This window comes from Nerophis ophidion, linkage group LG11 (genome assembly GCF_033978795.1).
Source record: "Nerophis ophidion isolate RoL-2023_Sa linkage group LG11, RoL_Noph_v1.0, whole genome shotgun sequence".
Taxonomy (NCBI): Eukaryota; Metazoa; Chordata; class Actinopteri; order Syngnathiformes; family Syngnathidae; genus Nerophis; species Nerophis ophidion.
This window is the reverse complement of record NC_084621.1, coordinates 65,517,792-65,542,003: the sequence shown is the minus strand read 5'-3', so window position 1 is coordinate 65,542,003 and position 24,212 is coordinate 65,517,792. Positions and strand designations below refer to the sequence as shown.

General features: G+C 39.4%; 1 protein-coding gene across 6 annotated transcripts in view; it reads right to left on the bottom strand.

Moving 5' to 3' along the window:
* The window catches only part of oxr1a (oxidation resistance 1a), a 427,940-nt gene that overhangs the window by 42,670 nt on the left and 361,058 nt on the right, over positions 1–24,212 (bottom strand). For 5 of the 6 annotated variants that reach the window (XM_061916496.1, XM_061916499.1, XM_061916497.1 and 2 more), the window contains 3 exons: positions 24,000–24,113; positions 3,152–3,304; positions 1,567–1,751 (listed from right to left, as the gene is read on the bottom strand). In XM_061916496.1, the coding sequence (XP_061772480.1) occupies positions 1,567–1,751; positions 3,152–3,304; positions 24,000–24,113 (452 nt within the window). The remainder of the gene's footprint in view (positions 1–1,566; positions 1,752–3,151; positions 3,305–23,999; positions 24,114–24,212) is intronic. The other variant, XM_061916500.1, reaches the window with a different exon arrangement.

Sequence of the window (24,212 nt, the reverse complement as noted above, 5' to 3'; positions counted from 1 at the left end):
CAATGGGTTGATTATGTTATGCTAGTCAGACCCTCTTTTTCATTTTTTTTGCCCCAAATGGCTACTTTTTGGCAGCTAACGCTAACATAGTCAGTGTATCACTGCTGCTGGTAGCGGGGGAGGGAGAGAGTTTAATTGATATTGCAAAATTTAAAAGACATCTATTCATATTCAATCAATTCAATTATTTTACCGAGCCGTAATATAGATATTAGTAGGATAGGATAGGATATACTTTTATTTATCCCACAATGGGGAAATTACATTGTTGCGGAGCAGGTTCTTACATAAAAGAAGTAAAGCGTTATTAAAAACAAAAAATAGTAATAAATACTACATATTTCTCACTAATATGTACAGATAAATAAAATGAAATACAATACAGCAAAAAAAAAAACACTAAAATCTGTACTTTTTCTTATATCTACAAAAATAACCACTGGAAAAATCAAGGCTAACTGAATCATCGCATATGAGTCAAAATTGTAAATGTACAACATGAAGTGTATAATCTCTTCTAGGGGTGTAACGGTACACAAAAATTTCGGTTCGGTACGTACCTAGCTTTAGAGGTCACGGTTCGGTTCATTTTCGGTAAAGTAAGAAAACAACAAAATATACATTTTTTGGTTATTTATTTACCAAATTTGTAAACAATGGCTTTATCCTCTTAACATTGGGAACACTATAATAATTCTGCCCCCGTTAATCCACATTAAACTGCCTCAAGTTGTTGCTTTGATTAAATAAAATAACAAAACCTTTCTTCTACACATAAAAATTGCAACATTTAACAGTTTCAAGTCAACTCATCATGCTTAATTACAGCATTAGGGAAGCCTGTAGTTGACTTTTATTATGTAAATGTTATATTTTTGTCAACATGTGATAGCAGGGACCCTGCCATTCAAAACTAGGCTGCTACATTATTAAAGATTAATATAACTCTAGCTGAAAAAATAGTACAATAGCAATAGGAGAGACTATTCATCCCTGAAACAAGTGAAATAGCAGACGGACAGGGCTTTGCTGCCCCTAACACACGCACGCACACACACGCATACACACACAAACTTAGCAAAATGAGCTAACGTTACGCTAAAAGCTCTTCACCTTAAGCCAGAACTGCAAGCGGGCTGAGCTGCAGTTTAAGTTTCTAGAAGGTCAACGGGCTCATAGTGATGCTAGTAGTAGTTGTGACTGGGAAGTGTTTTTTATAATTTGGGGAGAGTACGATGTCCGCTGCTAAACACATATTTGCTCGACGCTGAAGCATTGACAACATGCGTTCTGAATACGAACTGCTGATTGTGTGTTACATCTCTTTGAATACGCACTGCTGATTGGCTTTGTATGTAACCAATCAGATGGTTGTATGGGCGGGACAATGCTGGGTGCTCAGACAGAGGCAGAAAGCAGAGCAGCTTGTTAAGACTATGGCTTACAAACTCGTTCGATACACCTCCGAACCGGACCGAAACCCCCGTACCGAAACGGTTCAATACAAATACACGTACCGTTACACCCCTAGTCTCTTCAAATTGTGTGATGTGTGGTTTCTCTTACTCAGGCACAGTCTCTCTGATCTTGGGATCAGTGATCTCTTTAAAGATGGCGGCAGACTGCACCTCTTCTAGAGGACACATGATGCCATACTCCTCGCACCCATGGGCCTGAACCAGTGGGTCCATCCGGTGTGGATCAAACATGATGTTGTTGGGCGTCACCAGCAACACCCCGCTCACTGCACCCTGAAATCGATGCAGAGAAGAAAGAGATAGAGTCACAATTTCACCTTTAGATGTGTCATTTTGCTGTTCTGTGTTGTGATTTACTAGATGCTGCATATTGACAGAAAGGTGTGGTCTTACATTTATGCAAAGCAGTCCTGTGTAAAAGTCTTAAAACCAAGAAATCCTCTATTTAATATTAAATCATCAGAACCCTTTTGTCACAACTGGGAGCCAATTTGAGCCCACAAATTTCCTATATCAAATAGAAGTTATTGAGTGTCGCTGGTGACCACTTCAATGCTTTCATTTCAGCAGTGGTTCGATACCATGGATCTATGTGTGTTTCTGATGGGCACAAAAACTGCTTTGATGTCACGCATGCTGACAGGCAGGCAATGGGTGGCAGACAGGTCAATGTAAATCCAGGAAAGACTATCTATTCTTGGTGCCCTAAATTACCAAGATTTATATTCTCAGTACCTCCCAAACAAGAGTATGTGCCTCAAGTATATGCTTTAAACTAGTCAGTGTAAAGTGTGTATAGAAGGATATATTTATCACCCAATGAACATTCTTTAACATGGCTATTATTGTCCAAATAGATGGCGACACAAGTGAGTAACAAGAAAACTTTGTCTTGCAATCAAACAAGCATGGTGCTGGTGCTGAAGCAGAGCATGAGCCCCTCTTTTCGGAAACAGTGCAGCATGGCGGTTTACCAAAATGATGGTCCTTAAACACACCTTCAGGATGACAAGTGATTTAATAAGAAGGCTGAAATTGATGGAGTTATCATATAGGTCTCCAGACCTGAACTCAATTTAGCACCCTCAATCAGAACTTACATCCAGGTTTTATTTCTATAGTGTTGCCCTTAGAGAGAATAAACGGGAATACAACAATACGAGGGTTGTGCTCACTTGTGTGTGATACTTTATGCTAGGTAAGTAAACATATACCAGCTAACACTACTTGGGGAAAAAAAAGATTCTAAAGATGTATATTAATACTATATGGGCAATCTAGCAGGTGACAGTGCACAATACATTTTAAGCACTTTAACTATTATCTTGGTACTATTTGTGGTATTTTTTTTTTCCGTAAATAGAGGCATATTGTCTAAATTGAACAGTTTTATAAATAATGAGAGTTTAAGCAAATATTCTTCAACAGTTTCGTGAGCTACTCAGAATCAGCCGGCAAGCAACTGGTAGTTCATGAGCTACTCATTGAAGATTCCTGTGTTCGGGTTTAACTCGAGTGGCTCATTAGTAAATTGTACTTAATTTACACCACCAACACTTAACCACATAGATTAATTTGAATTCCCCACAAAAAGAGTGTTATATTTATGTTCCTTTGCAGTATAATTTTTTTAGGTGCGATTTCTTAACCAATTGACCTGGATAAGATCTTACCTTGCCACCAGTTATGTATTTGCAGTTGATCTTAAGGAATTTCTCCGTCAGGGCTTCCTCCTCCTCGGAGGTGGATGACACCACTCTGGACTGGCGTAGGGCAGAAAACACTTGGGGGAGGACAGCCTCTGGTCTGGAGGGGCCATCTGAGTCCTGAGGGAAGTGTGGGTGGGGTAAGGACATCAGTATAATCACAGGAGACAAAGGAACAAAATACACTAATTAATTCCCTCACAAAGCTCTCTCTGCTCGTAAAAACTAGAGATATTTAAAGAGTTTCACAAATACTTTTCATTTTGTGAGTTGAACAAAATTAATTTAAATGTGCCTCGCAGGCTAGGCTTTCTACAAGGGCAGAAACACGAGCAAATACGCTATTTCATTGTAATCTGGTTCAGAAAGTGTAAGGACACAATAATATGCACTGACAAACACAAAGTTTGTTCCACATGGTAACACATGGTGTAAATAATCTGTGTCCTATTTGATCAGTCTAATGCAGTTGAGTGTCTAAATATATTATCTGTGTGTACACAGGCTGAATATCTATATTTCTGCATCAATCACACTTGAAATAAATTAGTTTTAAGTTGAAAATTAATGCTACTCTAAATGTTATTTAGGATGAACACGCCCTCATGCGAAGTAAAGGATTTTTTGCCTCACATGCTTAAGACGAGATTGTTCATGGACCAAAACGTTTTGTAAATCAAGCAAATACGTCCCATACAGTAAAGTTATCAAACTGTAATCAAATCAGAACTGCATTCATCAACAGGCAAACAACCTCCCACAATACAACACAAGGAAATTAAAGAAAATTCCATGTATTTGCCTTTTGAATCTAACACGGTGGGCACAAATAAGCCATATCTACATCACATGTGCAATTAATAAGTAATTATATAATTTAAAGCATCACCCTCAACAAAACCAAAATTATATTTAACAATTTGCCCAATTGTTGTTAGAAGGCCGACTAACGACAAATTCCTTTAACCTTTGCTGTTTCTATATTTTTTTTTAATTTTGAAAAAAATTATTAAAATTGCTTTTTGGCATTAATTTTGACCTTTTAAAATATTCAATAAGCTACATACTTATAACCGAAATCTTAAGACAAGTTAAAAAATCGAAAGCAGGTTTTAAGTAGAGTTTCAAAAAGCAAAGAGTGGGAGCATTATCAATCAATCAATCAATGTTTACTTATATAGCCCTAAATCACTAGTGTCTCAAAGGGCTGCACAAACCACTACGACATCCTCGGTAGGCCCACATAAGGGCAAGGAAAACTCACACCCAGTGGGACGTCGGTGACAATGATGACTATGAGAACCTTGGAGAGGAGGAAAGCAATGGATGTGGAGCGGGTCTAACATGATACTGTGAAAGTTCAATCCATAATGGATCCAACACAGTCGCGAGAGTCCAGTCCAAAGCGGATCCAACACAGCAGCGAGAGTCCCGTTCACAGCGGAGCGAGCAGGAAAACATCCCAAGCGGAGACAAAATAATGTTTGAGGCTGTTCACCAGTTAATAAAAACTTTAAGACCATAGCTAAAAACACACCAAAAAACCCTGTAAAAACAAAAAAAAAACACGAAAAGGACACAGTAACCACCAATTCTTGTTGATCTCTCCTAGAAATTGTTTAGTGTCTGAACGTTGCTCCAAGTGGTGAATGTCTTCATGAAAAGCAACCAATGTCTGGAAATGATGTCAATTTTTGGAGACTTTCATTTTCGTTCAACCCCAAATCTTTTGAATTTGATTTAGTTCAGAGATAGACCAAAATAATGATGTTATTCTGCTATCATAAATCCACATCTCCAACCTGTAACTCCAACGTTCCATTTAGAGAAAAAAAGCACCCACAGATGTTGTGTAGCATCAAAAACATCTCAAGTGGGATCTCCGGTGATGCCAATCATGTTGCAAGCTATTCTTTCCGCCAAGGTATACATTATTTCGTCAGAGAATAATACTTTCTCCCACCCTCCCACTACATTTGATGCTCCCTTACAAAGTCCAAACAGGAAATTTTGTGACGGCGAAAAAAACTTTTTTAGTTTTTGAAGCCTTTTCCTTGCAGATTGCATTCCATTCATATTAAGCTGTCGTTAGCACCTTTAACCTTTACTTGATGTCCAATTTAATTCTCTGAGTCAGTGTCAACTTTACTGTTTTGATTCATATCTCTTCTGATATAGATCAGTGGTTCTCAAATGGGGGTAAGCGTACCCCTGGGGGTACTTGAAGGTATGCCAAGGGGTACGTGAGATTTTTTTTTTTAAATATTCTAAAAATAGCAACAATTCAAAACTCCTTTATAAATATATTTATTAAATAATACTTCAACAAAATATGAATGTAATATCTTAAACTGTGAAAAAAAATACAACAATGCAATATTCAGTGTTGACAGCTTGATTATTTTTGTGGAAATGTTCCATAAATGTTGATGTTAAAGATTTCTTTTTTTGTGAAGAAATGTTTAGAATTAAGTTCATGAATCCAGATGGATCTCTATTACAATCCCCAAAGAGGGAAATTTAAGTTGATGATTACTTTTATGTGTAGACATGTTTGATAGTAGCTAGTAGTAGTAGTAGTAGATCAGTGGTTCCCAAATGGGGGTACGCGTACCCCTTGGGGTACTTGAAGGTATGCCAAAGGGTACGTGAGATTTTTTTTTTTAAATATTTTAAAAATAGCAACAATTCAAAAATCCTTTATAAATATATTTATTGAGCAATACTTCAACAAAATATGAATGTAAGATCTTAAACTGTGAAAAAAAATACAACAATGCAATATTCAGTGTTGACAGCTTGATTTTGTTTGTGGAAATGTTCCATAAATGTTGATGTTAAAGATTTCTTTTTTTGTGAAGAAATGTTTAGAATTAAGTTCATGAATCCAGATGGATCTCTATTATAATCCCCAAAGAGGGAAATTTAAGTTGATGATTACTTCTATGTGTAGAAATCTTTATAATTGAATCACTAGTTTATTTTTCAACAAGTTGTTATTTTTATATATTTGTTTCCCAAATAGTTCAAGAAACAGCACTACAAATGAGCAATATTTTGCACTGTTATACAATTTAATAAATCAGAAACTGATGACATTGTGCTGTATTTTACTTCTTTATCTCTTTTTTTCAACCAAAAATGCTTTGTTCTGAATAGGGGGTACTTGAATTACAAAAATGTTCCTAGGGGGTACATCACTGAAAAAAGGTTGAGAACCACTGATATAGATAATAATAGTCTGACAGTGTATAACCGTTGAAATAAGGGTGTGTTGAGATGAGAGAGGCCTTACTTCTTGCTTACGCAGCACAACAATCCACTCTGTTTCTTTATTTATGCTGTAGATAGTTCGAAAGGGTAGGGCACATGTTAATTAAAACTTCAGGAAATGTCACTGATTACATTTTGGGGATGATGTCGATCACCATCTGGATTAAGGACTTTTTTTTTAACAATATCGAGAGGTAAAGCTATATGTAGGTCTGCACGCTCCCAGTGCTTTTCTAGTTGTATAATGGGTTTAATACAATAGGGCTTCAAGTTGATACTGTGTCGAGTTGTAAAATGTGTATGTTAAAACCAAAATTAATGTCAAATGACAAAGTAACAAGAAAAAATGCTGAGAAACAACATTTTAGTATTAGGAATAATAATGCTATAACTTCTCATAGTTAACTATGTTGGCTAATAATGCAAAATATGATTCTGTATCCTGCCTTCCGGCCGAATGCAGCTGAGACAGCCTCCAGAGCCCCTTCGGCCCCATGAAAATGGATGGGTGATTCTTTGAACTGCAAAATGCTAAACTATCATGTGTTTGTAATACAGCTATGTTGACACAGACACTATAAGCAATTATGTTGCTGCTTTTTCGCTTATGACACAGAACTGTAAGTCTGCGATCTGGCACAGATGGTAAATCTGATGGACTGGAAAGGCATGGTGTGGTAGTTTCATTGTTTTGATACAGAGCTTGTTGCCATGCAAAGACACCACCTGTCTGAAATAATTGCCCATGGACAATTATCTGAGCACCACTTTGTAAACAGAAATTGAATGACTTACCAAATATTGCTGAATATCAGTAGTGATGAGTCAAACGACACAGTAACATAGATGCAGTGATTCCGTGTCCCTCGATACCTCCATGTGCAAAATTTACAACAAAGCATATCCAATACAGAATTTCTAGGCGCAGTCAAGGCGTTGAGGGGTTCCGGTTTGGTGGCCACGGGATTAGGTCTCTGCTTTTTGCAGATGATGTGGTCCTGATGGCTTCATCTGGCCGGGATCTTCAGCTCTCACTGGATCGGTTCGCAGCCGAGTGTGAAGCGACCGGAATGAGAATCAGCACCTCCAAGTCCGAGTCCATGGTTCTCGCCCGGAAAAGGGTGGAGTGCCATCTCCGGGTTGGGGAGGAGACCCTGCCCCAAGTGGAGGAGTTCAAGTACCTAGGAGTCTTGTTCACGAGTGAGGGAAGAGTGGATCGTGAGATCGACAGGCGGATCGGTGCGGCGTCTTCAGTAATGCGGACGTTGTATCGATCCGTTGTGGTGAAGAAGGAGCTGAGCCGGAAGGCAAAGCTCTCAATTTACCGGTCGATCTACGTTCCCATCCTCACCTATGGTCATGAGCTTTGGGTCATGACCGAAAGGATAAGATCACGGGTACAAGCGGCCGAAATGAGTTTCCTCCGCCGGGTGGCGGGGCTCTCCCTTAGAGATAGGGTGAAAAGCTCTGCCATCCGGGAGGAGCTCAACGTAAAGCCGCTGCTCCTCCACATCGAGAGGAGCCAGATGAGGTGGTTCGGGCATCTGGTCAGGATGCCACCCGAACGCCTCCCTAGGGATGTGTTTAGGGCACGTCCAGCTGGTAGGAGGCCACGGGGAAGACCCAGGACACGTTGGAAAGACTATGTCTCCCGGCTGGCCTGGGAACGCCTCGGGATCCCCCGGGAAGAGCTGGACAAAGTGGCTGGAGATAGGGAAGTCTGGGCTTCCCTGCTTAGGCTGCTGCCCCCGCGACCCGACCTCGGATAAGCGGAAGATGATGGATGGATGGATGGATGGCATATCCAATACATAGTATGTAGACCACAAAAAAGTGCATTAAATGTAGATTAAGATCATCATAGATCCCCTTTTAACAACCATTTCAATAATATATGTGAAATGTATATTTACTGCTGGACCACAGAACAAGATTCATGCCATGTAAATTTGTTATCAATTAAAAACTATATCTCCCTTACTGAACATGGAACAAGCATGGTGCTTGCTTTAGAATATGGGCCCCACCCTTTTCAAAGTTTTGGGGATAATAGTTGTGCAGTTTTTGTGTAATCCTGTTTATGAACTAACACATTGTAAACAATACATCTTGCCTTTGGGATTTCATGCTTGAGAGTGTTAACAAAGGGCCATGAAAACATGACCCCCTTGGCAGAGGTAACAGATCAGAAACTCAACACAAGACAGCCTTCTGGAGAGAAATACTAAGAGATTAAAGATAGCTTACGGCAATGAGAGTGCTTTGTGTGAGAAAAAAGAACAAAAAGGGTAAAAGGGGGACAGAGGAGTTGCGGGGGAGATGTTATCAATGGGGATTTGGACAAGGAAGGAGAAGTGTCAAGAGCCAGTGGAGAAGAGAAGAGCTTGAGAGTCAGAGCCCATAGAACTGGTGTTCCACTGACACTCACCCACACAACTCCTCCTCATTGTCTCCTGGTGCTGTCAACAAACAGCCGGCAGCTAATGACCCACACCGTCAGAGGCAGCTCAGACTGTTGTAGCCAGGGGAAGACTGAAGAAGGCAACTTCTTAAAAAAACATAGAAGCTCCTTGTAATATCATATTCAAGAACAATTTGTTGGGAACGACAGTATTTAATCTGTGGTCATGGCGACCAGCTAGTGTCAATAGCTTTGCAAACCGAGGACCAAGTGTGTCAGATGAGGTGGCTGGCCGAGGGAATTTGTCTGCTTTTTTCCAGCCTGTCATCCACTTACACTAACCCTTCCTAACCTACGCAACTGCAATTCATAGTTCCACTTCACTAGCAAGTCACTTCCTAATGACTCATTCCAGCTGACACTCCTCCTCCATGGTTAAATATAAAAGTGGAGCAGGGTTTTCCTAAGTGATAAAAACAGAATCGCACACCTGAAAGCAGAAAAGAGATGCAAGCCAAATTATACAGCACACACCTGGGACGAAAAAGGCGGCTACATATGCCAAAACATGTCCTTGCTTATGACCGTGTTTAACAAACATGGACTTAGATTCAGTGTAATTAACTATCGCACACCTGAGAAAAACATATCGACAACTTAAAAACATCTTTACAGCAATTGTTCACATAAATGGCGACACACGGGGATCCAAAAGGATCGGTCTAGTAATTATGTTGAGTCAATTTGTTCACCATTTTAGAAATATGGTGACAAATGTCTATACACTAGCAAAGAAAAAAAAATCAGTGTGATCCTGCTGAGCTGACAAACTAAATAAATAAATAAATGGTGCAAGTATTCTGAGCTACAAGGTATCTCTTGGCTTATTATTATGGTTTAGGTTGGAAATATACAGTGGGGCAAAAAAGTATTTAGTCAGCCAGCGATTGTGCAAGTTCTCCCACTTAAAATGATGACAGAGGTCTGTAATTTTCATCATAGTGGTACACTTCAACTGTGAGAGACAGAATGTGGAAAACAAATCCAGGAATTCACATTGTAGGAACTTAAAAAAAATATATTTGTAAATTATGGTGGAAAATAAGTATTTGGTCAACCATTCAAAGCTCTCACTGATGGAATGTTTTGGCTCAAAATCTCACGATACATGGCCCCATTCATTCTTTCCTTAACACGGATCAATTGTCTTGTTTCCTTAGCAGAAAAACAGCCCCAAAGCATGATGTTTCCACCCCCATACTTCACAGTAGGTCTGGTGTTCTTGGGATGCAACCCAGTATTCTTCTTTCTTCAAACACGACGAGTTGAGTTTATACCAAAATGGATACATGGATGATACAGCAGAGGATTGGGAAAATGTCATGTGGTCAGAAGAAACCAAAATAGAACTTTTTGGTATAAACTCAACTCGTCGTGTTTGGAGGAAGAAGAATGCTGAGTTGCATCCCAAGAACACCATACCTACTGTGAAGCATGGGGGTGGAAACATCATGCTTTGGGGCTGTTTTTCTGCTAAGGGGACAGGACGATTGATCCGTGTTAAGGAAAGAATGAATGGGGCCATGTATCGTGAGATTTTCAGCCAAAACCTCCTTCCATCAGTGAGAGCTTTGAATGGTTGACCAAATTCTTATTTTCCACCATAATTCCCATGAATTCCTGGATTTTTTTTTTCAGTTTCTGTCTCTCACAGTTGAAGTGTACCTTTGATGAAAATTAATGACCTCTGTCATCTTTTTAAGTGGGAGAACTTGCACAATCGGTGGCTGGCTAAATACTTTTTTGCCCCACTATACATTTGAGTCACAGGCCTTCCCACTGCTACTTGGCCCAGTGATGATCAACGCTCCGTCTAAGCGCAATTGTGACTGCTCAGACGTCCTCTGCGCACAGCAAATCTATGACGAGTACAAAATAAAATCCAATTTGAACTCTAAACAAAATAAACACATAACTATTTCTTCTGTTTGATTTTGCAATGCAACTGTGAGGTGACAACAAGCAGCCCTAACAGATAAAACAACATTCATTATCACTGTTCAATTATTGTAACGTCTGTCGAGGCGCTTTAAAGAGGACAGGAATTCCATCGATTACTTTGAGCAAAACTGTTTGTATTTGGCCGTATTCACACCCAAAACATTAGTAAAACATTTCTATCTAGAAAATGTTTTCATTATCTGCCATACAAACAAGGCCCAAACCAACTCTGTGTCATCTGTCATTACAACAGCAGCCACTCGCTCTTTGTCATCTGCGTCATCACACACACTCATGGCACTTAGCCACTGATGTGTTTATGGTCACACAAAAAGTCGGACAGCTCCAACACTACATAAAGTGTAAATGTCAGGTTGTTACACTAGGAGTCCTCAATCAGATGTATTGTTATTATACTGTCATTTATTAATAATGTTAATTTATGGATATAACATATGTATTTTATAGACAAAGTTACGGGAATGTACACTTTATCCCATATTTACATTTAATTGTGCAACATGAGAATGTTTTAGGGGAACTAAATGTGATCTCCGACAAGAGTACAAATTCTTTCCAAAAAAAGGACCCCTCTAAGGCATAAAATACTAGTACAAATTTGTGTTTGGTTATTTTCATTCGAAGTGGGCCAAATCCCTTATATTAAATATCATTTCATAAAAATGACTGCTGCTGCCATTTGATTATTATAATAAAAAAAATACCTGTTATTGAGTCAGGTTTGGGACAGGTGTGATGCTGGCATGGCCACAATGTGCACCTCTAATGTTGCTCACATGTGTTACACTGAATGCCCAGGGAGTTTTTGCGTTTGCTCAGACGCATGAAAAAATAGAGGGAACACTGGTGATGATTAAAATGAACCCTGTAAGCTCTGCCTCAAAACATCAGGTTTTACTCAGTAGCAATTATTTATAGCTAGGGATCAACAAAACTTTGTTTTCCAACCATTGGAAAGAAGAAAGTTTTTCTGAAAAGGAGTGCTGTTCCAACCCTGGGAACAAAGAAGCGGATACTATTGAGAAGTCATCAAAAACATTTATCTGAAGCCGTTTTGCAACGCAGTTCGAGCATAGCTCTGCACCATACGGAAGCAGAAGGAGTCCAAAATGCCAACCAAGGATGTTGAAATTTGTTTTAAATGGCAGACATGTACATCCACTCACCTATTTCCTTCATTTTAGCCAAATACTGGAGGCAACAGATTCAGGAGAAAACCCCAGGCTTTTCTGTCTCCGGCCTCCTCTTTCAGTTCTACCAGAGGAACACCCAGGTGTTCGCAGTCCAGGAGCGAGGCATAATTCCTCCAGCATGTTCAAGGCCTCCTTCCGGTTAGGTGCCCAAGTCACTTTAACTGGCTGCTCTCGATGCAATGGAGCCACGGCCCTACTCTGAGTTCCTGCTTGATGACTGAGCTCCTCACGCTGTCCCAAAAGCTTGTTACAATAAGTCAGGGTAGTAACGTAGATGAACGCACATTTATCCATGAAAACATGAGGAAGCTGCTGCTGTTGCATTTGACAGAGAAGCAGCACGAAAAAGATGATGTAGAAGTTCACTCTTCAAGGTAAAAGTTGTACATTATTATTACTTCATTATACTATTGTTGTTTGTAGTACATTTTATTGTATTGTTTTTCAACCAATATTGCTTATGTATACGTTTATTTTTCCTTCTAAAAGGCACAATACATCTTAACATTGTGCTTTTTTGGGGGGGGATTTATTTGATTTCAATTAATTTCGATGAATGACGATTTGCGATACCAGTGTTGAGTCATAAATCCAATTAGGCTTGTAAATTAAAGAACTACTGCAGTCAGTATTTTGTTTTAGAAAGTCTCTTGGTGTTTGTCAATAAATGAATAGCATCCAACTCTGGGATCTATTGCAATGACTTAATCTACAAACACACCAGAACACAAACAAGTTCAGTCATTACAGTATATCTGTTAACTGATAGAATAATTAAGTAAACAGAGAAAATCCTCGGTCTTATCTTGATTACAACAGAGCTGGTTTCTTTAAACTAGAGTACGCAATTAGGGCCCTATTGTGCCCATGGGCAAAAGTAAAAAAAGGTGTGCGGGAATTCTAGCTGCGCAGCATTCTACACCAACAAGATGCGTGATTTAGGTGGAGCAATACTTAAATGTGAGCGTTAAGTTCTTTTGTTCTTACATGTCTCTCAGGCTGGAATAAGTGCAGCGCCCAAGGAAGGTGAAACAATATATTGCACTTGAATTTTGGATGCAGTGTACATCACACTTAATAAAATGATAAAAGCAAAATAAACTTACATAAAACTGTCAAATATGTTCTGATTGTTTCAATTAAGTTACAGTACCTGGAAATATCCATTGGAATTGGGATAAAACCAAAATCAAAATGCACATTGTAGTCCCATGATTGTATACTTGCTGTGTTTGGCCATGCTGCTGTGAATAATGGACATTCATACATAAAGTTGACTTGGTACTGGCACAACAAATAAGGGATTATCTAATAACAAGAAAGTTTGATCACATTACGCCTGTACTGGCTCACCTGCACTGGCTTCCTGTGCACTTAAGATGTGACTTTAAGGTTTTACTACTTACGTATAAAATACTACACAGTCTAGCTCCATCCTATCTTGCCGATTGTATTGTACCATATGTCCCGGCAAAAAATCTGCGTTCAAAGGACTCCGGCTTGTTAGTGATTCCCAAAGCCCAAAAAAACTCTGCGGGCTATAGAGCGTTTTCCGTTCGGGCTCCAGTACTCTGGAATGCCCTCCCGGTAACAGTTCGAGATGCCACCTCAGTAGAAGCATTTAAGTCTCACCTTAAAACTCATTTGTATACTCTAGCCTTTAAATAGACTCCCTTTTTAGACCAGTTGATCTGCCGTTTCTTTTCTTTTTCTTCTATGTCCCACTCTCCCTTGTGGAGGGGGTCCGGTCCGATCCGGTGGCCATGTACTGCTTGCCTGTGTATCGGCTGGGGACATCTCTGCGCTGCTGATCCGCCTCCGCTTGGGATGGTTTCCTGCTGGCTCCGCTGTGAACGGGACTCTCGCTGCTGTGTTGGATCCGCTTTGGACTGGACTCTCGCGACTGTGTTGTATCCATTGTGGATTGAACTTTCACAGTATCATGTTAGATCCGCTCGACATCCATTGCTTTCCTCCTCTCCAAGGTTCTCATAGTCATTATTGTCACCGACGTCCCACTGGGTCATTATTGTCACCGATGTCCCACTGGGTGTGAGTTTTCCTTGCCCTTATGTGGGCCTACCGAGGATGTCGTAGTGGTTTGTGCAGCCCTTTGAGACACTAGTGATTTAGGGCTATATAAGTAAACATTGATTGATTGATTGATTGATAATTATGTATCTTTTTTGATATGTCAATCAGCATTTTGAAGCTTAAGGTACCATTTTATGATGAGGCATAGACATCGCTGGTAGCTCTTTTTGACAAAGCGGCTCATTTAGACAGGAATCCCAGATTCAGTAAAAGAGGTATGAGCAAACATGGACGCCACAGATCAGCTTGTTTGTAAGTTTTTGTCGTAGCTGTTGTGTAGAGGAAGTATGCAGATGATGGATAACAACTGCAGGAGGAGTAAAAACAGGGACGTGGCTTGGCCAGAAATCACATAAGAGTCTCAATCAGGTCGCAATTCCATTTAGACTGCAGTCACATTTGAAAAGATCAGATTCCAATTCCGACTGCCTGCTGATGTGGCCCGAAACTGATGCAAAAAGATCACATTTGAAGCTCTGTGGCAGTCGCAGTAGATGAGCAATGATCATGAGTGTGTGCATGTACAAATGTACATACGAGTATGGGCACACTTAAAAGGACAAAGATGACTAGAGAGCAACTATAGCAACAAGTGTGTAGCTGCCAAATAATCCAGTGACAGCAATGCCGGCAGCAGTTTTCAAAGCGTGTATACACAAACATGCTGTCTGCAAAGAAGTGTTTTTTGCAGCCAATACTAACAGGCCTGCAGGCACCTTGAGCAAGCATTTGGCTTTTAGCTCTATAAAGGCCTACTGAAAAGAGATTTTCTTATTCAAACGGGGATAGCAGGTTCATTCTATGAGTCACATTTTTGCTGAAAGGATTTAGTAGAGATCATCGACGATAAAGTTTGCAACTTTTGGTCGCTAATAAAAAAGCCTTGCCTGTACTGGAAGTAGCAGACGATATTCCCGTGACGTCACGGGTTGTGAAGCTCCTCACATCTGAACATTGTTCACAATCATGGCCACCAGCAGCGAGAGCGATTCGGACCGAGAAAGCGACGATTTCCCCATTAATTTGAGTGAGGATGAAAGATTCGTGGATGAGGAAAGTGAGAGTGAAGGACTAGAAAAAAAAAAGACGAGGGCAGTGGGAGCGATTCAGATGTTATTAGACACATTTACTAGGATAATTCTAGAAAATCCCTTATCTGCTTATTGTGTTACTAGTGTTTTAGTGAGACCATATGGTCGTACTGGTACAACCTGAAGGTCGGCCCCGCACTTTTCTTCAGCACCAGTCGACGGGTGGTGGCGATGCCCATCTCTGGCTTTTGCAAGGGACCCTCTTCGAAACGCGATCTTTCGAAATGATCGCTGCATAATACACTGTACTTTGTGTGTGTGGTCCAATCCAACTGTGTTCGCTTGACATCTCTGTTCCATAGTAAAGCTTGGCTGTCATCTTTCGGGAATGTAAACAACGAAACACCGGCTGTGTTTGTATTGCTAAAGCCGGCCGCAATACACCGCTTCCCACCTACAGCTTTCTTCTTTTATGTTTCCATTGTCCATTGAACAAATTGCAATAGATTCAGCAACACAAGTGTCCAGAATACTGTGGAAATTTGCGATGAAATCAGACGACCTAATAGCTGGGAACGATGCTGGAACAAAATGTCCTCGACAATCCGTGACGTCACGCGCACGCGTCATCATACCGAGACGTTTCAGCCGGATATTTCGCCGCGAAATTTAAAATTGCAATTTAGTAAACTAACTATTGGCATGTTTTGCAGTGTTGAAATTTCATTGTTGATATATAAACTATCAGACTGCGTGGTAAGTAGTAGTGGGTTTCAGTAGGCCTTTAACACAAACACATTGAGAGAAAAAATATTTCAATTACAAACCAACTTGTGATAAATATTCAAGTTTTCTTAATCTAACGGCTCTTCATTCTATACCTGATTAGTGTAGTTTTTTAACAAAAGGAGTCTCAAACTCCGACATGGAGATAAGGATGTTTTGATTTGCCTTTGCATCAATGTCCTTCAATAGGTGCTTACAGTATTTCTTGGCCACCTTTAACAAATTGACAATTAATCTGGCTCTTGGTTGTGTTCACGCAAAAAAAAATTTGATTTGTTCTTTGACTCAAACCAAAGCGTTACATCATACATTCGGTCCTGCTTTACCTATTCTCACTTTTGTTTGTGCAGCGTACATATGTGTATAGTTTGTGTGTAGCAGACTTAATTTCTCGAACTGGAAAATGAGTGGCGGAAGTAATTGATTTATAGGGGTGTTCTGATTAAACTTTTTCCACTTCCTATATAATACCAATATTGGAGCTTTGGAGTGTTGACCAATACCAATATTAATACTCTACGATATCAGCAAGAATCATAGGACATACTTGTATTATTTTGTAGTGTGCAATGTTAGAACAGGTCTGATCAACTGAAATTACTCAGAACAATGACATATTTATGCTTTTAAGTGGAGAGTTAAATTGTGTTTTGGTGACCCTTATGGTGACACACTAAGTTGAACAAAATGTAAGTTGACACGTTTAATACTGGATACTTTCTAATATGCTTTTGCCTTGGAGACTTTGTATCTACATCCGCAACTATTACTAGATACTTGTTTATATTGACACGTGGTGTTTTAGACTGCAATATTGTTTAAGATCTAGCTTGCGCGCTTAGCTGTTGTGTACAGTACCATAGCTGCCACCTTGTAGTAGCCTATAACCTACCATGTTTACCTTTTATAAATGACTTTACTCAAATGCAAGAAAATATCAAATTGGTGTAGTAATTGGAGGACACTTAGGGGCTGGTTTGCTAAAAGTCTGCATGTACTAAAACATGTCCAAACTTGATAGCACACGCAAAGCTAATTTCCTAAACGTGTGCAAAGTGGATTGTGTCTGTTTAAATTTGCTCTTTGCAACTTCACAGTTACATTTTTCCAAGCATAAAAAATGACAAGAACACCACCGGCTAACTTATGTTACCGTTAGTGGTTTAACACAACACATTTGTTTGACTATTATCTATATTTTTCACAGTTACAAAGTTTATGTAATTACAATTTTTACTGGCCCGAAATAAAAAGATTGATGTTTACAGCAATCACTCACCCTCTCTTGTCACACATAAATGCAGTCCAAGAGAATCAACAAAGAATTTCATGTTATTGTTATGATAGAATGTACATTAAATGACAGATAACGCTAGCTATCCAAAATGCTATTATTACCTACCAACACTTAAAACAATTGCGCGTACATGTGTTACGTACATACCGAATTACGTCATCACATATGAGAAGCCATAACATGGCGGGATATACAATGTAAAATACATTAGAAAGTTGGTGCCCTCTAGGTATCTGTGTAAATGTTGCAAATAAACACAATAAGGTGTGCAATCTATTTTGCGTCGCAAAACCTTCATCTAAATAAGGTGGTCTGCACCACCAATTGCACACACGGTATTAGTAGATCACACGCAACACGCCCACTCATAGTACACTTCATTTTATTTTTTGCACACGCTGTGTAGCGTGTGGTATTTGGATCATAGTAAATCAGGCTCTTAGGTTTTTACTTGATGTCCAGCTTTGCACTAGTAAATGTGCAGCAGGACTACCTATATTGGGGATGGGTAATCTATATTGCGATATATATTGCAGCCTTCTGGAATAACAATACATATCACAATATGTTATTTGGTGTACAAATGATAATAGAACCATTTCAAAATTGGTTACAAAGGTTCCTAATTTAGCTGCTGACATAGGCATTAAGGTTGTGAATCTTAGGGCACAACACGGTTTGATTAGATTCTTGGAGGTAAAAATGTGATTCAAAATCAGTACTGGGGGCCAGTTCTGTGATTAACTACATACTTCCATAAAATATACAGCTGTGGTAAATTTCTATATTACTTTAAAGAAAACTGTTTTTCTTTAATAAAATGCTACACAAATCATTTAACAAAATCAAATAAAAATAGGGCAACAAGAGAAGTATCCAACATTTCTTTATTCTAAAATAAATCTGTACAGCAGATATGATTTGCCAGAATGGCTGGACAGGACGGATTATCCATCCCATCCATTTTCTACCGCTTATTCCCTTTCGGGGTCGCGGGGGGCGCTGGCGCCTATCTCAGCTACAATCGGGCGGAAGGCAGGGTACACCCTGGACAAGTCGCCACCTCATCACAGGGCCAACACAGATAGACAGACAACATTCACACTCACATTCACACACTAGGGCCAATTTAGTGTTGCCAATCAACCTATCCCCAGGTGCATGTCTTTGGAAGTGGGAGGAAGCCGGAGTACCCGGAGGGAACCCACGCATTCACGGGGAGAACATGCAAACTCCACACAGAAAGATCCCGAGCCTGGATTTGAACCCAGGACTGCAGGAACTTCGTATTGTGAGGCAGACGCACTAACCCCTCTTCCACCGTGAATTTTAATCGACTTTTGTTTTTAATCAACAAAGAATCGTTACGAATAAGAATCACAATTATTTTGAAAATCTTATTTTTTGACACCCCTAACAGGCAGTGACACAAATATTAACTACTTTATGATTAATTAACAGGTTAGTTTGTGCTGTAACATGGTTCTAACATCACTTTGTTTGAAGTGTAATAAGCACTTACTCTTCTGATTTTTGTTTGATACTTTACATTTTGGGCAATACTGCAAATTTGGTTATCAATCTATACCAAGTAGTTAAAGGGGCAGTATTGGTCAAACAAATACTGATACCGAAAACTTTCAAGATCATTGAATGATTCATACTTTAAATACAATTATAATCCGACAAAATCACAGGATGGCTGTGTAACAATAGCAATTAAAGATTTACAATTATTTCCTATAACTGGCTCTGATTTAAATAATTAGTTTTTGCCCCAAAAGCTTTCCTTTATCTAGGGACTAATTTCCTGAGTCTGTAAAGAATAACAAAAACGATAAATGATTTCTGATGTAACCAGTGTGGTATTGACCTGATACTATCGTTACTGTCAATATTTGTATCGGTCCGCTCACCTTTGTTTACATTCAAGAGTTCTAGGTTGCGGTTAGCATACCTCCCACTGTGTGTAATGTAGCATGTTTAACTATTCCTTGTTCTCAGGGATGATACGATGAATGTAAGAAACTTTATCTAGTTTTTTGCCACCATGAAGGTTGAGGATTACCGACTTTGGTGTGGCTTTGCACTGTGGAGGGACATTAGCCACTAGCAAGAATGCTACAGTGTCAGGACGAGTTAGTTTGCTTGTCAATGTCAAATTTGCTAGAATGTGTCAACATACATTATCATAATATAACGAGAGTATTAAAAGCTCTGTCGATTGGAAAAATGTATATAATTTTTATTTGTTATTTATATTGCACTTCCCTAGCTTGTATTAGATTTTAGAGGCAAGTCGATATAATCCTATACTTGTTTTTTTTTATTTTGGACTAATGTCAATATTGAATCGGGACACCCCTACTGATTTGAAGTGAAGTGAAGTGAATTATATTTATATAGCGCTTTTCTCTAGTGACTCAAAGCACTTTACATAGTGACACCCAATATCTAAGTTACATTTAAAGCAGTGTGGGTGGCACTGGGAGCAGGTGGGTAAAGTGTCTTGCCCAAGGACACAACAGCAGTGACTAGGATGGCGGAAGAGGGACTCGAACCTGCAACCCTCAGGTTGCTGGCACGGCCACTCTACCAACCGAGCTATACCGCCCCACATATGCTCTTCCTTAACACTTATTATTGTACGGTATGTCTTTAACTGCTTATGTGTTATAGTCTCCCCTGTGTTGTGACAATTGCAAACAAATCAATTAAGATTTACCAGGAAATATGACAATGATGCATTAATTGTGTTAAAACCGTGAGGTTTTGCATGCTGATCAATGGCCTAATTTGGTAATGAGGACATACAGAATGGAAGATGGATGGACCGACTGTATTTTTGGTTCATAACTTGCATGTTGCACAGACAGAAGTAGGGTCTTGTAACTATGAAATTCTTCCTAACCCCACCTTACTTTGCGTTGCTCTAGCATTTTGATATTTTCTAGTTCATCTCAGAAGATAAAATGCTTATTTTTCAGGTCAAGTCAGGGTTTCTAACCCAACCTAAATACATCAATCAATCAATCAATCAATGTTTACTTATATAGCCCTAAATCACTAGTGTCTCAAAGGGCTGCACAAACCACTACGACATCCTCGGTAGGCCCACATAAGGGCAAGGAAAACTCACACCCAGTGGGACGTCGGTGACAATAATGACTATGAGAACCTTGGAGAGGTGGAAAGCAATGGATGTCGAGCGGGTCTAACATGATACTGTGAAAGTTCAATCCATAATGGATCCAACACAGTCGCGAGAGTCCAGTCCAAAGCGGATCCAACACAGCAGCGAGAGTCCCGTTCACAGCGGGGCCAGCATGAAACCATCCCAAGCGGAGGCGGATCAGCAGCGCAGAGATGTCCCCAGCCGATACACAGGCGAGCAGTACATGGCCACCGGATCGGACCGGACTCCCTCCACAAAGGAGAGTGGGACATAGAAGAAAAAGAAAAGTAACGGCAGATCAACTGGTCTAAAAAGGGAGTCTATTTAAAGGCTAGAGTATACAAATGAGTTTTAAGGTGAGACTTAAATGCTTCTACTGAGGTGGCATCTCAAACTGTTACCGGGAGGGCATTCCAGAGTACTGGAGCCCGAAATGAAAACGCTCTATAGCCCGCAGACTTTTTTTGGGCTTTGGGAATCACTAATAAGCCGGAGTCCTTTGAATGCAGATTTCTTGCCGGGACATATGGTACAATACAATCGGCAAGATAGGATGGAGCTAGACCGTGTAGTATTTTATACGTAAGTAGTAAAACCTTAAAGTCACATCTTAAGTGCACAGGAAGCCAGTGCAGGTGAGCCAGTACAGGCGTAATGTGATCAAACTTTCTTGTTCTTGTCAAAAGTCTAGCAGCCGCATTTTGTACCAACTGTAATCTTTTAATGCTAGACATGGGGAGACCCGAAAATAATACGTTACAGTAATCGAGACGAGACGTAACAAACGCATGGATAATGATCTCAGCGTCTTTAGTGGACAGAATGGAGCGAATTTTAGCGATATTGCGGGGATGAAAGAAGGCCGTTTTAGTAACGCTTTTAATGTGTGCCTCAAAGGAGAGAGTTGGGTCGAAGATAATACCCAGATTCTTTACCATCTACTCTCCAGCAATGAGAGGAGTGTAAAAGACCAAGATTCGTTCTTCTCAATACTTTGGAAGTAGATCATGGGAGAACTTGAATGAAATGTTATTTATCCAATAATTGCTGAAATCTATAGAAACTTTAAATTGTCTTTTGTAGACTTCAACTTTACACACGATTTATAAAACTATTGGTGCCAGGTGTAACACTAAAAGAGAAACATCTTCCATCTACTGACGGAATAAATAAAGTACTATCTAATCCATCTAATCAATTCTTTTCAAAGCATCTGTATTCTATTAGGTTTTTGCTCATCACAGTTGCACTAAATATCTTTGAAAATCTTCATAATTGTTGGTAGGCTCAAAAAGGCTGGTAATTACATTGTGGAAGAAATAGAAACTGAGGAGGTTATTGAATTCCTTCCTGAAATCTCATGGATGTTTCTACCAAATAAAACACACAAACACCTTTCAGTTGACACATTAGATAATGCTCCCTTCCAAGCACACTTCCTCTGCCTGGAATACTGTAATTGCTGCATGCCGGTGAGTTATACCATTCATTAAATCTTCTAAATATCTGACACAGCATCACTTTGAAAGGCTTAATTTCAATGCAGTCACAGCACTTAATTCTGTTCCTACTCCATGGAGAGCTGCAGAATATGCTCGTGTTCTCAAAGGCATGACCCAAATAGATAAGTAGTAAATGAACAGGAGCCTTTCTTTCAAAATGCAGAGCTGGGAGTAGAGGAAGGTGGGAAGGTGTTGAAATTGGAACAGTGGTGAGGGTGATGATGAGGGAAGGCGACATCGATATTCTGACTAACATGCAAAACCATATAGTCCCCCATATTCATAAATACCAGCCACTAAATTGTTTGGAGGAATAACCAGACTATGTGGTGTGTCTAAAGATTTGCCCATGTAGACAGCACACCCGAAGGGGACTGCTCACATTCAGAGCCACAGGAGGTCAATAAAGATTATTCTACATGAAAAATATAAAATCCCCACAAAAACTTTACATAATTAAAATTATCTATGGGTAAATTTTACTGTGTACCTTCACAAACAGCACAATGACATGCAACTCATTACACTAACCATTTGAGTTAGCCAATACAAATATACTATAAGGACTGAGCGCAAACTAGGAACAAAAAAGTAAACTTTTATTACTGACAGACAAGAACAACCCTTTTTCACAACGCTGGAAATGACCAGTATTTTTCCACAAGTGACTTCATAAAGGGTTGAGAATTTGGCATATGAGATTAATGTGACTTCACCGGCCACAGTGCAGGTGTGTTAGCCAGATCAGGGGAACGCACGCGATTCACGCACGCATACACAGACACACCCACACACACACACAAAACAATAACAACCACATGTTCTGCCACTTGTGAATGACTGGGATGTATTCCTGCACTCCTTATGAAACAGTGTGCCCTCAGTGTTTACATGTCAATCATAGATGTTGTGCACAACTGTTTGAATATATTTTTTCTGTGTTTTGAAATTAAAAAAAATAAATTAAATAGCACATTACAAAAGCACAAGGAAAATAACCTGAAACTATTGCATTGAGTGCAATAACAACCCAATAATATATTTTTCTAGTAAATAATGAATGCAGAATATTACACACACATCACATCCCACCCACAAAGTGTATTTGATTCTTCCATATGCCCTTAGAATTACAGGTTATTTCCAGGCCTGTCAAAAGATTCAAATATTTAATCGCAATTGATTGCATTTTGTCCATAGTTACTTTGTAATTAGTTGCGATAATCGCAAAAAGATATATGTTTTTATCTTCAATAAGTGCTCTTTTTTACTTTTTTATTACTATCAATGTTTGACTGGCAATTTGTTTAATTTATGCAAATGTTTTAGTGTTAAACATTTTGCTTTAAAAAAATGGACATAAACACTCTTTTACTGTCAGTAAAAAAAAAGACCTGTGTATGCTGGTGTCATGCCAGATTTTGTATCAGCGACAGTATTTGCATCCCCTGTTACTAAAACACTTGCATTCAGACGAGTAGAGCTGCATGACCAACTCGGCAAATTAATAACTGAAAATGGGATTTGTTACAATCATGCTTAAATTATCAAAGATGTTTGGTCATGCAATTAATCTGTGATTGAAAAAAATAGTGTCAAAGAAATTTTTCGTTAAGTCATTATCGCATTAACTTTAACAGGCCAAGGTATTTCATTGCTTCTCGACCTTTTTTTCTGTCCTTGACAACGTGGCGTCATTCTGAACGTTAACCATTCTTATCACTGTGCTGTTAAACACCCAGACTATGTACCATGTCTATGTGCAAATGTGTGTGTTCAACAGGTGTAGAACCACACGCCTTTGGGTCAACACTATTTCGTGTACATTGTCAAGTCTGTATGTAGGGTGTAGACTCACTTTATTTGAGTTTGACTTTAAAGGATAGATTAACAAGTCAGCTGCCTGCAGACAAGAGTTATATGGGAACACATTTACAAATACTGTATAAAGGCAGCATTTTAATTTTACTGACATGAAGCTCAAGGTTATCAATACTTTACTAGTGTATGGGATTATGCATCAGCGTTGTGGTCAACATACCGTCACTTTCTCTAAATCAGCTTCTGAAGAGGTGGGAGAGAGAGGGCTGATGGGACTGAGGGAAGGAGAGCTTCCAACACTGGAGACGTACTCAGGATCAGGAACATACAAAACCTGCAAACAACACATGCCTGTGTTTACACAGACGTTGCCTTTGCGCAAACACGCATGTGCACCTCATGTGCATGCATGCACAAGGGAAGATTGGGGAGG